The 14,860-nt window shown below is 44.9% G+C and overlaps 1 protein-coding gene across 1 annotated transcript in view; it reads left to right on the forward strand.

The window, feature by feature from the left end:
• The window catches only part of slc36a4 (solute carrier family 36 member 4), a 112,259-nt gene extending 97,923 nt beyond the window's left edge, over window positions 1–14,336 (forward strand). Inside the window, exon 12 of the mRNA XM_030380942.1 lies at window positions 11,294–14,336. Within this exon, the coding sequence (XP_030236802.1) occupies window positions 11,294–11,619 (326 nt within the window). The 3' untranslated portion in view covers window positions 11,620–14,336. The remainder of the gene's footprint in view (window positions 1–11,293) is intronic.
• Window positions 14,337–14,860: the final 524 nt, after the last annotated feature.

The following is a 14,860-nucleotide window of genomic DNA, read 5'->3' on the forward strand; positions in this document are numbered from 1 at the left end:
TCCTTCCTCTGCCTGCACCGACAGGTCCATCCCTCTCTGTGATGTTACTGGAGGAGCACTCAGCCTTTGTATTCAGAGCCCTGGACCACACTGGGGGTGGAGATGACAGCGCAGGGCACACACTGACACAACGCGCGTGTGTGCGTGTATGGAAGATCTAGATAGATGGCCGTGCAGACAGCAAAGGTGTGCCACATGATCTGAGCCAATCCATGGTGCAGGAGTGTTCTAGGTCTTGGTGTTTATCAGGTCTCTGATGTCATACCCTTGGTGTCCTTATATCCAAAGGAGTCTTCTTTATGACGCAGCACATGTCGCCGCAAAGATACATTTAGACACAATTAGAGTGGGAAATGCTTTTTCTGCTGATGCAGCAAAAATGTAATCTCCAGGAATAGCAATGTCAGATGATTTTGTTTGAAATATTTATTCTGCGTGGCATAACATGAGCGTCCTAGCTGTTAATCTCTCCCTCATTAACCCCTTATGCTGTACAAATAAGTACGTGGATAAATATTCATGCCAATGCACTCACCCACCAAACACCGAAACATTAACGCACGCTCGCATTCACAACAATAGATACGGCACAATGCAATCAGTTAAGCCAGTGATCCCAAGTGTGTTCCAGTCTGACTGCACTTTTAGTTCTGAGACTGGAATGTTGCCTCTTCTCTACGCGCACAGAATATTTGAGGAGGCTCAGCCTCACTGGCTGTGTGCTCCTCAGTGTTTTCCAAGCACTCACACAATTGTTGTGTGTGTGTTTGTTAGCTTTCGGTTGCGTTGTTGTAGTGCATGCACTTTCTGCTCAAAGAAAGCCATTTTTACATTTGTCTCCATTAATGTCATCAAGCCAAAAAGGATCCCCGTTAGCCTATAGGTTGTTTTTACTCACAGTAGCTTCTTTTGTCTTGCTTGGTTTGATGTTGGTTCTACCGAACTGTTTTGAACAGCCAGGAAAAGGAAAAAGGCCTGACCCCCTTTTGTTTTTCGCTGGTGGATTTAACTGCTGCAGTTGGTCTCAGCCTGATTTGTTCTCACGCTCACATTTATGTTTTCCATTTATGAGAAACTCTTGCATCGGATAAACTTCTTTGTGCTTCCTTTTCTCTTTTTAAGAAAGCTTCAAAGTTAGCATATAGGGTGCTATTTATCAAATATATGAGGCAATGTGGAGAGCTTTTTATTAAAACCTTTTCCCCATTAACGAACAACAATAAAGGCTGATATTCTGTCCGCCCTCTCCTACCTTTGAATTCACTGAATTGATCGATGTTGTTCATGAATACAATTATCCATGATCTGCTTTTGCTAGGCGTAATACATTAACATTAGCTTTAAGCGTTGAGAATGATAAAATCGTTATATCTAATAAACGCATCCATTTCTATTATTCATCTCTGATCATTGGTACTGGAGCCTATTGCAGTTGGAAAGAAACAGCAACTATGGAGTGCCAGTGTGCTGAATGGTAGACTAACTCAACATTTGCAACAAAGTGCAGCTCAGCCAATCGCACTTCACTTCGTATTGTGAAGTGAGAGTTAACCAGCGTAGGAGGAGGAAAACCCTGGGGTGACCAGAATAGCATACACACTCATGCAGAAAGGATCCCGGACAGGTTCCTGAGCAGAATCCAAGAGAGATCAGTTTATTACAATGGAACCCTTCAAGGCAAACACCCATTTTCACATGCTCAGAAACCTAACCTCTTACCTTTTATGTTGCACTAGTTTGCTTGCTTATTGGTGGCACACACAACACATAGGGATTTCATTTCTGCCAGGTAAACCCTCAAGTGACTATCCAGTCACTAAGTTATCATTCCCACTCTGGTCAGTCCTGCTCAGAGTGTAATATAGTCATAGTGTCACGCTCTGGATGAGGCATCCATCGAATTGATTTGTGCTGCTCCTACGGTGGAAAGTAAGTGTTATTTCTTCCGATTTCAGGGATTGGAGTTGTTTAAGAGAGGTAAATCATGTTAAAAACAGTTTAAACTACAATGACTGAAACCGCGTCACAAAAAACCTTGATTGACTGACACATTACACATTTTAATCCTGGAGACTTGCAGCGGATTTGAGCATGAAGCTCTCATTCACGGAGGGGCCTCAAATCGGTCCAAGTAAAGATTAAGGCAGTGTCGACAGACACCCACTTTAATAGGTTTCTGACCAAAAAGTTTGAACATAAGATTACTGAGAAATGCATATTCTCAGATGGCTTTAAAAGTTGTCCAAATTTTCAGCATTAAAGTCCTTCCGCAGATATCACTCGTATTAATAAACAGAGCGTAACTTGGACAGGGTTATATTAATTAGAATATTTATGCACCATCAGTAATTTCTCTTGATACAAACTTTCTTCTCTAAATCTATAAATCTAATATCTCTCTCTTGCTGCCGAAAACAGCTATAGTTAGATCAATGGCTGCAATATTTTTCTGTCAAACAACCCCCTGTGTGCCTTTTTCCGGAATAAAAATTGCCCATATTGATCAGTGCTCATATGTGTCTATTTACCCAACCACCTCATTAGTGGCGCCACTTTTAATTGGGCCTGGAAGCAAAAGCAGTGTCCGGGTCACCGCAGTGTTTGTTCTCTTGTCTCACTGTGGGATCAGGGAGGCTTCTCTCCTCCTTGCCCCGTGATGAGAATCACAGCGGGTTAGTATGTTCCTCTACAACGCTGTAAATTAGCCGGGCGGCAGCTAATTATCTTAAATGAAAAGGGCACACGTGGTGCCCTCCTCAGAAGCCTTTTCTTAGTGTTATTAAAAACGCTGCTTTTGAGATGGTATTTATAGAGGCTGAAATAGAGCAGAGATCTGTGTTTTGTTCTTGTTCTTCCTTTTTCTCCCGGAGGGGCTATGGTCCGAGGGAGCTCTAGACTAATCGGGGGAAATTACAAGGGACACCAACAGGCTTGACACCATCCATAGTCAACAGAGCCGCTTCCCTTCAGTACAAGTCCCGTCAAAACACTTTCTTGGAGCTATTTTTAACTCCACATCTAAATGTCATTGATCATCCTGCGAATACTGGGTAGGCGTGGGAAATGGAAGATGAAGGCTCTGTCAGATACACCTGACAAGCTGAAGTATTGGAGCAAGGTATTTTGAGCGATGGAACTGCTGTTGAAGTAAGTACCTGGGAAATGTCAAGGCTGTATCAGAGACCCTGGCAGAGGGGAAGACGAGCGCTGATGGTTGGGTAAAAGGGGAAAAAAGAGAAAACTCATCTCGTTGCGAGAGATCATAGCACTTGGCAGAGTATCTTTGTCAGTACTCATCAAAATAGAAACGGGGAGAATTGAGAGTCAACACGCTACGCCAAAAAACACCTACAATATTTTCCCTCCTTTCATCTTAGTCTGCAATCCACTCAGCAGATACAGCCTGTGGCTAGCATGAAAGAGGTTGCTCCTCCGCTTGCAACCCTGCTTTTTGTTGCTTAATTGGACTCCTCAGAATAAGCAGAGTTAATGGTTGGCCAGTTGGGGTTCCAGAGGAAGACTTTGCCCCAGGCCCCCTTACAGGGCGGCGGAGGCAGCAAACATGCTTTTGGAATTTATTAATTATAGTTGCTTGTTTATCCTGGATGCTTTCAAGCCCCCAAATAACTTGCTGCTGTTTGTATGGAATAGTATATTCTGTGCAATATATGACTGTTATGATCCTCAACGGTTAATATAATCTACTGTATATTCGTTCACTACATTATATATGTTGGTATGTAATTGAGTTGAATAATTATAAAATTGTTTAAAGTTTATAATCATACAAATATCGTATATTGCTACGTGTGTTACCAATGAAGTAGGATAAACAATAGGAATATATGTGAATGCTCACAGTATTCTTGATCCTTACCGCTCTACAGTCAAAGGGAGCAAACAAAGGGGATGTTTAGTACTAGTTGTGTATTCCCTGTCTGATCCTAAACCTACTGCAGTGCCTTGGCTGGCCAATCACAAGAATGAAATTGATGCACTTGCTTTCGTCTTTTTGTCCGCCCTTTGAGTCATAAGGCTTGCAGGCGTTAATGAGTTGAGACATAAGTGGGCGGAAAGCGATCTCCGAGGGCCCACCAACCAACCCAGCCCTCAACCCACCCACCTACCGCCTCCCTGAGCCAAGGGGCCATGGGCTAACCAATGCGCCTCAGTTATTTAGACTGCTGGCCCCTAGGTGAGACTGCGCTGTGCTGCGCTGCACTGGGACAAACAGTCAAACAGAGGATGAGTCACGCGCATGCACCAGCGTGCGCTTTGCCCAGCCAATTAGCCAGTTAACGGGCCCGGCAGACCCGCCAAAAGGTTTAATTCGCTCACGCCAAGGGCTCGCTTTTCAAGGAGTTATCAAAGCATAATAACATTAATCCCCCCCTGGCCTACAGTCATCGCTTCCACGGCCGTGATGACGCTTGCATGTGTTGTTTACTGCAGTTGAGCGTTTATTCCATTCGCAATTCCCTCGGTTTGAAAATGTGTGGTTTCTTTGGCTAAAAACACACTTGGCTTGTTCATAACACTGTTGCAGCGAGACGGGAGATTGATATAACCGCTTCTGATTACCCTTAAGTGCTTCTGTTGTGATCCATTAATCTAGACTTCGACGATGATGTAGCTCTCGCCGAGTTTACCAAGGATTGGTTTTCACTTCGTTCAGTCGTTCTCTTCCCCTGCAGCGTGTCCTGAGGTGAGGTAGAGGATGACTAACAGACTTCTGTGGCCTATATCGGAGTGCCTTGTGCCTAGCGCTGCTGACGGCCAATGTCATTGAGGGAGGACAGATCCTTAGGAGGAAGAGACGGTAGGCACAGGCGCTCTTGGCATTCTTTGGTGTTGTGTACTGGATACCTTACGTCCACCCTTCTAACCAGTCCACCTATGACCCCCTCCCGCTATGACCCCCACCCTCTTACATGCATACCCATGCAAACCGCTGTGAGCTTGGCTTCTGTGGCAGAGAAAAGCCATTAAGATGGAGGAGTGTCGTCGGACCAACTCCCCGGGGTCATGGTCTGTATTCATGAGGGGCTCCTTGTGGAAATTTTAATTTTCACGTCTCCCTGTTGGGAAATGAACGACCGCGGCCGACCCTGCTGTGCCATTATAAACCTCTGTGTGTCTCTCCTGTGAGCGGTAGATCCTTACTCGTGTCATGCGACGTCAAGTGTTTTGGTTTATCACAGATTCCATCTGATGTGAAAAGTTAATGTTTTAAAAAGCCATGGCCCACAAGCAAGAAGGTTGATGATAAATAGATGATAGTGAAAGGCAAAAATATTGAAATACACTTTTGTATATATATATAATACATGTATATGTGTAGCAGACAGAAAGACAGGCACAGTTGACTGAATTTGCAGGCATTGTTCATCGTAAAAATGTGTTTATACTAACAATGAAACACAATGTTTCCACTGACTAACTCCATATTGTTTAATTGGCATGGATCAAGGATTAGGATTAAAGCATGTTAAACCCCGTCTCACGATCATCCTGTTGGTGAGAGGGGTGCCTTATTTATAACACCATATCTAGAGCCTCATAAACCATGGCTTTAGGACTGCTCAACTCCTCAACTAGCATCAGCTGGCCAGCATCCCATAAACTTAAATAACGCTAATAACTCGTAACATACTAGCAGGTGGAAAACAGAAATAATCTAAATATGAAATAGTAAAGTACCTGAAATCAGTACTCCTCAAAAGCTTTTTTTCTCTGTCTGCATTCCATATGAACCTCATTATCTCAGAAAATTATTCCAATGCAGGTTTATTATTTGTTTTCATACCAATAAACAGGTCCCTGGGTGATTCAGTTTGGACCTAGAAAGAGATCGGATTTGTTTCCGCCCCCTTTCTCTCCTTTTACTTTATTTTCCTATCATCTGTCTGGATTCGGGGCCCTTTATGGATTTTCTTGCTAAGTATGAGGAGTCCTCAATAGTAACGTTAAGCGGAAGAATGTATGTAAATTTTGGTCTTGATCCATTCATCTTCCTTTTGCTCCATAGATTCTGTCCGGACACGCACAAGTAGATTTAATAAAATTGTGTCCATTAATACAAGAGTGTAGGAAAATACATGAATATTCAGGTGTGAGTGTGTATTGATTGGCCCAGCTTTATCTGCAATATAAGTCAAATGGCTCATACTTTTTCTGCTGTATTCAGGTCTGTCCTGCAAAAGAGATGCTTAAGCTCATCGTGACCTCCTTGAAAGAATAAAATGAGTTAAATAAAGGAGAGTGATGAGGGCACCCTGTCCTCCACCCACTGCACTTCCCCGAGCCCCATCTGGCCTGTGTGTGTGTGTGTGTGTGTGTGTGTGTGTGTGTGTGTGTGTGTGTGTGTGTGTGTGTGTGTGTGTGTGTGTGTGTGTGTGTGTGTGTGTGTGTGTGTGTGTGTGTGTGTGTGTGCATGTGTGTGACTACCTGCCCATTTGCGCGTTTGTGTCTGTGTGTGTATATATGTGTGTTAGTCTGTGAAGGTGGACTTGGATGATGCAGTGTGCGTGATCCATGTCAGTTTCTGCCCGCGAAAGACTGACATGAATGAGGTGTGTGAGACAGGACCTAGCCAATGCGGGTAAATGGAGTGGGTGTTGGCAGGCATTTTGCTCAAGGTAATCCATTCAACTACACAAGTACCCTTTTAATCATCTCTATAACCCCCTCTGTAGGGGCAATATGTTGAGTTGTGTAATACACGGTTTTCTCTGTCTGGCGGTCGTTACCATATGATGTACGAGTCCACGGCCCCTGTGGCCAGCTGCTGATCCACAATAGCTGTAAGTTCTTGTTATTGCTTGTTATCCTCCCACCTCCCAAACCCACCCTTCCTCTCGTGTGCCTTGCGCTACCAGGCAATCATTAATCTTTCCCTAACCGGCTACAGCTAAGTAGGAGCCCTGTCGAAATGCATGCACGGAAACTAATGCACCCCAGGTGGCTTCACCCATCGTCGTTGGTCGGTGTGGGTGGGTGGGTGTGTTGGGGTAAGTGTGACAAAGCTAAAACTCTAGCTAGAAGCTGGGTTGGACATGGATCCTGATGCCAACACAGCATCTCTTCTGTCCTGCAAGCAACACATTTTCTTTGTTTACACAGAAAGTGTATTGCTGTTTACGTGTCCATGTTGGACCAATAATTTAACCAATAGTAAGACGTTGCCGACACCACTTAAAGTTGCAATTCATAAAATGTCAACCACCTCAAAGCTTAAAATCCCCTGACTGTATCTGTAGCCAATGCTGATCAATTAAAAAAAAAAAAAAAAAATCCCATCCTATAAACTGATATTCTACAAAAAATCAAGTCAGTCCAGCCTGTTACTAACATATGCTTTTTGGCATTTCAGTGAGGATTTCAGTATTGTGTCATCGCCTGATTGTGATCACCCATGACCCCCCGAGCGGTACAACATGTCAAAAAGGCCCTTCTCTCTTCTTCTGCAAAATTGCTAGTTTTTCTGCAAACAGCCCGTTGGCAATTTGTCAAATGTACACACACAATTAGTTAAAAGGGCATTGACTTTCTAAATAAGAGAGAAGCAAGTTACTTGTCTCTCCGGTGGCGGATTTCTAATCTGATGGTAATCTAGTCCGCCCATCTCCCCCGTGGCGGTGCTCATCAAACACACAAGTGTGGGGGGTTAACAGGAGCAAACTAACAGGCTGGTTATTAACAAGGGCTTACTGCGGCTCTTGGTGTGTGTGCAAGACTCCTAATAGCGTAATTCAGCTTGTGATGGAATGCTAATTTGATGACACAATTGCACTGGAGGCACCAGAGGAATGGATTGGACTGGCTCAGAGCAAAGCCCAGGCAACAGTGACGTCTGGCTGGCCAAGGGCAACAGCGAAGGGGATAGGGAGCTTACACAAGCAGTGTGAGAGACCATATAACTGCAGAACTGTGGAAGTCTGGTTCGGTGGCATCTGAATGCCTTGCATGGGGAGCCCTTTACAAAACAAGCTGCTGTGAAGCAGGGCCCAGCCCGGACACCTGGATCCATCGCGCACCACCATCTGGACCTGCAGGGATGAGCCGCCTCCTAAATGCTTCACCAAGCCAACAAGTCCATTTGGCTGTGTTAATTTCATGCTCAGTTCAACTCACTCTGTCTCCTTCTCGTTATCTTTCTTTGTCTCTCGCTAGCTCTTTCTCTCTCTCGCTCTTGCTCCCTCCCGCGCTCTCGCTCTTGCTCCCGCTCGCTCTCTCTTGCTCCCGCTCGCTCTCTCTTTCTCCCTCTCGCGCTTGCTCTCTCTCTCTCTCTCTCTCTCTCTCTCTCTCTCTCTCTCTCTCTCTCTCTCTCTCTCTCTCTCTCTCTCCCTCTCGCGCTTGCTCTCTATCTCTCTCTCTCTCTCTCTCTCTCTCTCTCTCTCTCTCTCTCTCTCTCTCTCTCTCTCTCTCTCTCTACTTAAAAAGTACATTTAGTCAGTGAATGTCTTCAAAGAGCCCGTGCATTGGGTGTGTTGTTCACTATGTATACAGGCTGTATACATGGTGCTGTAATGGGCCTGACTCCGAGGCCACACATGTGCAGAATGTTAACCCGTTTCTCCCCCATGCGAGCCTCAGTACACCTCGGAGGTGCCCAGTAGTCTAGCGACTCCTGCAGGGATTTAGCCGACTGAGGTCTGATCTCTGCAGACAACCTAATAGCATTCCTTCTTTAACGGGGAACAAAGAGTAATTTGGGCTGACACACACTGAGCACCCAAGGTGATTCTGGGATTTAGACAGCAGCTTCTTATCCTTATCCCGTCACTGACTCCAGTTGCCCCTTTATCTACCATAGCGCCTCTTCGTGGTATTGTCTTCATTTCCAGATAACCATTCCATCTTTCCCTGCCGCCCACCTCCACCTACCCACCCGGCACACACTCCCACAGACGCCTCCACTTAAAAGTCCACATGCACACACAGCTGCCCACTCACAACACAAACACACCCCGCAATGTCCCCGCGTTCCAGGGGTGTTGAAACGACAAGAGAAGGGGTGATGACTTTTGGATTTGGTGATAACGGGGTATTCGGATACACAGAGAAACGTTGTATAGATGGTGTTGCTTCTTCCTAATGGGTCTGGCGGTGGCAGACCCATTATCATTATTTCTTGTTTTTAGAATGGTAGCAAAGTCGTCAGAGTCTAAAGGGGAAAGAATTTTTTTTTCGCCCAGAAATGTATCACTTCTTTCTCCTTTGTCCCTTCCCCCATCCCCGGCCCAACCTCAAGGGCTGTCGGCAAGGGCCCCCACGTTGTCTTGTCCTGTTATAGGACGGGCGGCGGGGGGGGGGCTTTAAGTTAGCTGCACAGGGGTCACCGGGTCAACAAAAAAAGGATTGTGTGGCGGTTGCTCAGCTGTACGACAGATTGCTTCTCCAACCCCGGGGGCCAGGGGCTTCAACCAAGCCAAATGTTTACCATTCTTTCCGTGAGGGCCCCACCTCCCATCGCTCACCAGAACAGAGCCCGGACATGTCAGACAGCTCGCCGCGACCCCCTCTTATTTGAAATCCATCCCTTTCTTTCTTTTTCTTTTTTCACCAAGCGATGGAGAGGCGTACGTCAACAGATATTTCAATTTCCTAACCACATGAGATGTTGCGGCGCTCCACAGAGAGCTGCCTTCAGCGCGAACCCTGAACATGAGCCTGTGCGGTCTGCTGATGTGGCGGCTGGGAGCGGGCTTCAGTGTTAGGGCCTTTAGACAGCATAGGCCGCCGGAGCCATGACGAGCAGGGAATACGATTGTCCCCGGGGCGTCTGGATGTTTTTGCTCACCCACTCCTTCTGTAATATAACACCCGCTGCTCTCCCCAATCTGTGTTTGGCGCCGTTATCACATAGTTTCCATACAAATGCTGGCTGGACAGGCTGAGTGTGAACTTAGACACCAGGCCCTGTGTCTGAGTTCCTCCCAGCCGAAGATCCGTCTCCACGACGGGGTCGTTTTGGCACAAACATCATTCAACCGTGGTTGAACTTTTCTTCTAAACATTGGAAGCAGCAAATTTTCAAATAATGTCTTAAAGTGATTAAGGTAACAGAATTCAAATATTTATTGCAAATAATGTTATCAAAGGGTATCAAGTTGTGTAATAAGCATCGACAAAGTATGTTCCTTTAAATGTATTCATTAAATAATTTCAGTATTTTGGTCTCCTTCTATACCCTCTTACTTGGAGAAACCAGACCAATGCAGATTTTTTAAGAAAGTCCTCAACAATAGTTGCATCACACTCTTCGATAAAGTGTTGTTTACTTTTATTGTTCCATCGTTTATCAGCTTTTTATTTCTTACCTAAGGAAAGGAGTCTTTATTGTGACAAAGTAGAGGACTTACTTGACAATTTCTGGGTTTACATGCCCTTAAGAAAGCACTTTTTTCTTTTAATTCTGTATTCTAATGATTACTCCATTACTTTCGGGCAAAACACACACTTCAAAATCTGTATGTGACACATTTGTTGAGCATTAGGCTAGGCTTAATTTGGACATCTATGTTTTCAACACTTTTGAGTGATGACTGTTTAAAGCTTTGAAGTGATTTCAGCGGTTGAGAGCTGAAAAGAGGTCTAAAGCATTCTTAAGATGCAGGTGGAGAGGTTTCTTAAATGCAGGATAAACAAAATGGCTTTCAAACAACTCAGATATAGCCCGTATGTGCTGGGAAGGAATTTAGATGCTGATCGACAGCATGCTAGGACTGTATTGGAAGAATACAGGGGGGCAAATCTGTCTCATCCCCAACTGACTAATTTCCATCATTAAACCAAAAATGCGCTGAAATACATAATTTATATGCTACATATTCGATTGATTCACCTAGCTTCAAAGCAGTGGGTTGTCAAAGTGTGTCCCCAAATACATTAATCTGCAGCATTATGAATTTGACAGTTAAAGCTAGGGTAGGCAGTTTATGTCATAAGTATATTTTTGCAATTTGTGTTGATATTCTCAAGAAATCAAGAAATCGAGTGCTCTGACATAAATACAAAAAAAAGGGAGAAAAGTTTATTTCTACCAGGCCTGTTATAAGACAGTCCAGCCATACAAGCTGATGAGACCAGATGTTATTTTAAGATTTTTTTTTTCATACAGTTCTATTCTTCACTGATCTTGGTTTCTGCCTCACCTTCTAGCTCCTCAGTGTGCATAGTAAAGTTCTCCTCTCTCTCTCTCTCTCTCCTTGTGTGTGTGTGTGTGTGTGTGTGTGTGTGTGTGTGTGTGTGTGTGTGTGTGTGTGTGTGTGTGTGTGTGTGCACCCCGCAGTGTCCTGGGCAGTGCTCATCCCTCGCCTGGACCTGGTGATCTCCCTGGTGGGCGCGGTGAGCAGCAGCGCCCTGGCCCTCATCTTCCCGCCGCTCATAGAGCTGGTCACCTACTCGGACCGCCGGCAGGTGTCCCGCCCCATGCTGGCCAAGAACCTGCTCATCGCCTCGGTGGGCTTCATTGGCTTCCTGACCGGCACCTACGTCACCGTGGCCGAGATTGTGTCCCCCAGCGGGGGCCCGGGGCCGGCCGGGGAGGAGCAGCAGGCGCTGGTCGCCCTGGCCGCCGTCACTCAGGCCTTCAACCTGACGGACGGCATCCGGTGACCGGGGGGAAGGGGGGGGGGGGGGGATTGCTGCTCGCCGCTCTACCTCTGGGGGCCCCGGAGCGATGAGGTCCATGGGGGTGGTGAACCCTCGACCCGACCATTCCTTTTTCCACGCCCTTATCCTCACCTCAAACCGCCGGACTCCACTCCACTCCGCCCGGCTTCTCTGTGGCGTCCTTCAGCCGCAGCAGCCCCATTGAAGTGAGTCATTCCCAAAGCCAGGTACCCCCCGCCTCCCCCCCATTGACCCTTAGCCACACAGCAAGACTAAGGACAATCAGGCATTCCCTCTGGGTCCTGGTTTGAGATTGACCGTGGGGCTTTGTTCGGGAAGCCCAGTCCCATGAGATGATTGCAGTAGGAGACTCTGGCGTCGGGTGTCACTTGGGACCAAGGATACCGCTGATGGGGAACAAGTCCTTCGGTTGGGACAAAGGGACCCGCAAAAATGACAACTATACACGTCAGTCTCTAATGGAGCAATGTGCAAAGAAAATGGTGAAGAGATTATTTTTTATTAGAAGATGAAGAATGGTACATGTTAACGCAGATTAATTAACACACACTCACAACTAGACACAAACACAGGGGCAATACTAATAAACAGTATTATGGAGCATAATATTGGTCAGCATTTGAATGCATTGCTTGTAGTAATCAGATTTGGGAGAATGTGTGACATTTCCAAAAGCCTTTTTTAAGCCAATCCAATATCCCACGTTTGATTTGAAAAGGAGGCAAAATATTCACATACAGTACCAAGTAATTTAGTTAACATATAAAGGTTTGAATATTCCTCAAAATCCCAAAGGGCAAACCATTTTAAAACCCAAATTCAAGTGGAGATATCTAAATGCAATCTTCTCCCCATTAAAGCATTGTCAAGACCCATCTGTTTGCATGTGGCACAAGGCGCACTCTGCCATATCTTCCCGTTTAGCTTTAATAGATGATGCGGTATATTTGGTCTGTGCAGGTTGTATAATCTAGACTATTTTCTCACATCAACCTTTTCCCCCTTGACAACCTACACCCACCCTAGCTTGCTGACAAAAAAATGCAAAGCAAAACATAGCAACAGCGTAATAGCTGCTCTCAGAAGGCAGAGGCACTTTTCTTCTTACAGATGCTCCTGTGTGTATGTGAGTTTGTTTCTTTCACACATAAAGTTTTTCATCAGAGAAACAGGTGCTGGAGCAGGTGCGCTGTGCAAGGGCGAACGGATAGAGAAAGGAGACTGAAAGCATCCAATAACTGGTAAACCGATGATTCAAGTCACTAATGTCAGCCCTTTCCAAGTCCTGCTGCGTAAATTCATTCCAATGAATCACTAGGTTAGGTTTACTGTAGGTTGAATAAATAAAAATCTTCAAGGGCCTCAAAAAGCGCTGGCTGCTGAGGAGATGTAGTGGAGCCGTGTCTGGGGATATGTATCGCTCTAGAGTCCAGAGGAAGTGCTTGAGAAAAAGCCGCTGAGCATTTGCTTTCTAAAATGAAACTGATTTATTTAACCTCACTCAAGTCCTCCACAAATCCGTGTTCATGAATTATGTTACGATCTTTCTTGCCATTCATTTCCCCGAGAAACATGCATTGGAGATTTGTTGTCAGCCGACGGTACGAGTGTTCAATGCCAGAGCTGTGAGAGACAGTGGCAACATTGATCGTGTTTGTGAAATAATAGTGACAGAGCGATAGCGTTTCCTCCTTCCATGCATCACGCTGCTGTTCACCGGGGTGCTCCGTGCGATAGAGTTCTCCACGCCGCGACCCTGAAGTGCAGTCAAATCGTCCCAAAGGCTATTCATGGATAATACGGGACATGCATTAATTTCCATTTTCTAAGGTTCAATGTGGCCAATCAAAAACATAGGCACAGCGGTGAATTTATGATGCAATTTTCCGGTACCCGCCCAGCGAAAAAATCGAACTCCCGTCACATAACCCTCATCAGTAGTTTCACCGACCTTTGTTTGACACCCGCAATCAGACCCCCCGTCCCCAAAACGGTATTGTCATCATTTGTGATGCGTCCATGTCATTGTGAGCCATGGCTCGCTCCGCTGTATGGAGCTGGGCACAGCGTGATGCATGCAAACGAGCTATGATGTTCATTTGAAGGTATTCCAAGATCCCGTGTTAATGACAGCCTTCTAATAGATTTAACCTGTATTGATTTGTAATTTGCACAGTGTTTTTTTCCCTTTGACACAATTGATTTCTTGTTTTTCACATATTTGATGTGTGTGTGTTGTGCCTTACTGTTTACACATAACTGAAGAGATTATAGGTAAAGTTAAGAGTCAAACTCATGAATTGATATGTACAGCGCTGTACGATAGTTCACTGCTTCACTGTGGTGGAAACCAAGGAAATTTCTTACAGACGCAAGTTTGACAAACCGAGATTATTCCTCGGCTTTTGCAGAAGGAACATTCATCTTCATGGCAGTCGTTGGGGAAACATCTCTTTCTATCTGTATCATTCCCTGGCAAAGAAGTACCTTGACGACTGTTATTTTCTCTGATTTGGGGTTTTGTGAAATATTATTTATCCAAGCTATAACTCATTATGTTGTCATTAGGATTCAAGTAAATTGATTAAAAAAAATGTATATATCACTGAAATACACTGTGAATTTTATTTTTTTATTTTTCTTCAAAAATAGGATACGGACATTATTTTCTAAACATTAAAACTTGGATTGTGTATTGAGCCCAAGATCTGATCGTCTTCATAAACTAGAAGGAAAATGCTGTACTTCTATTTTATGTCATTCACCATTACGGATTATTAATCCCTACGAACAAAGGTATTTAAATTGGCAAACAACAAAACCTACCTATAAAATTGTCCATGAGCCTAAACAAGCCACATCATCTTGTTGGCTTCACTAACATTTAGTATGAAAGGGTTGTGCTCATGTGTAACCGGGCTGTACCTGTTCATGTTGACATATAGACTTGAAAACTATGGTCTAGCTCATGATGACAGCAGCTTTCCCTTTACATATTTATTACATAATCCTCTATATTTTATTTTGTATTTAAGCATTTGCAAGATTTCAAGAGCAAAACATGAGAAAAACGTTCCATGTATTTTATATTTTACTATTTCCTCAACTCCTAGAGAAGTCTCTGAACCAATGGAAACCCACCGGGGGGGGCGCGCGGCGGAGGCGGAGGCCATTTAAAACTCTGTGTGAAAGCAGGCATGTTAGGGAAATGCAACGGGGGGGG

The sequence above is a fragment of the Gadus morhua genome, chromosome 16 (assembly GCF_902167405.1).
Source record: "Gadus morhua chromosome 16, gadMor3.0, whole genome shotgun sequence".
In the NCBI taxonomy this organism is placed as follows: domain Eukaryota; kingdom Metazoa; phylum Chordata; class Actinopteri; order Gadiformes; family Gadidae; genus Gadus; species Gadus morhua.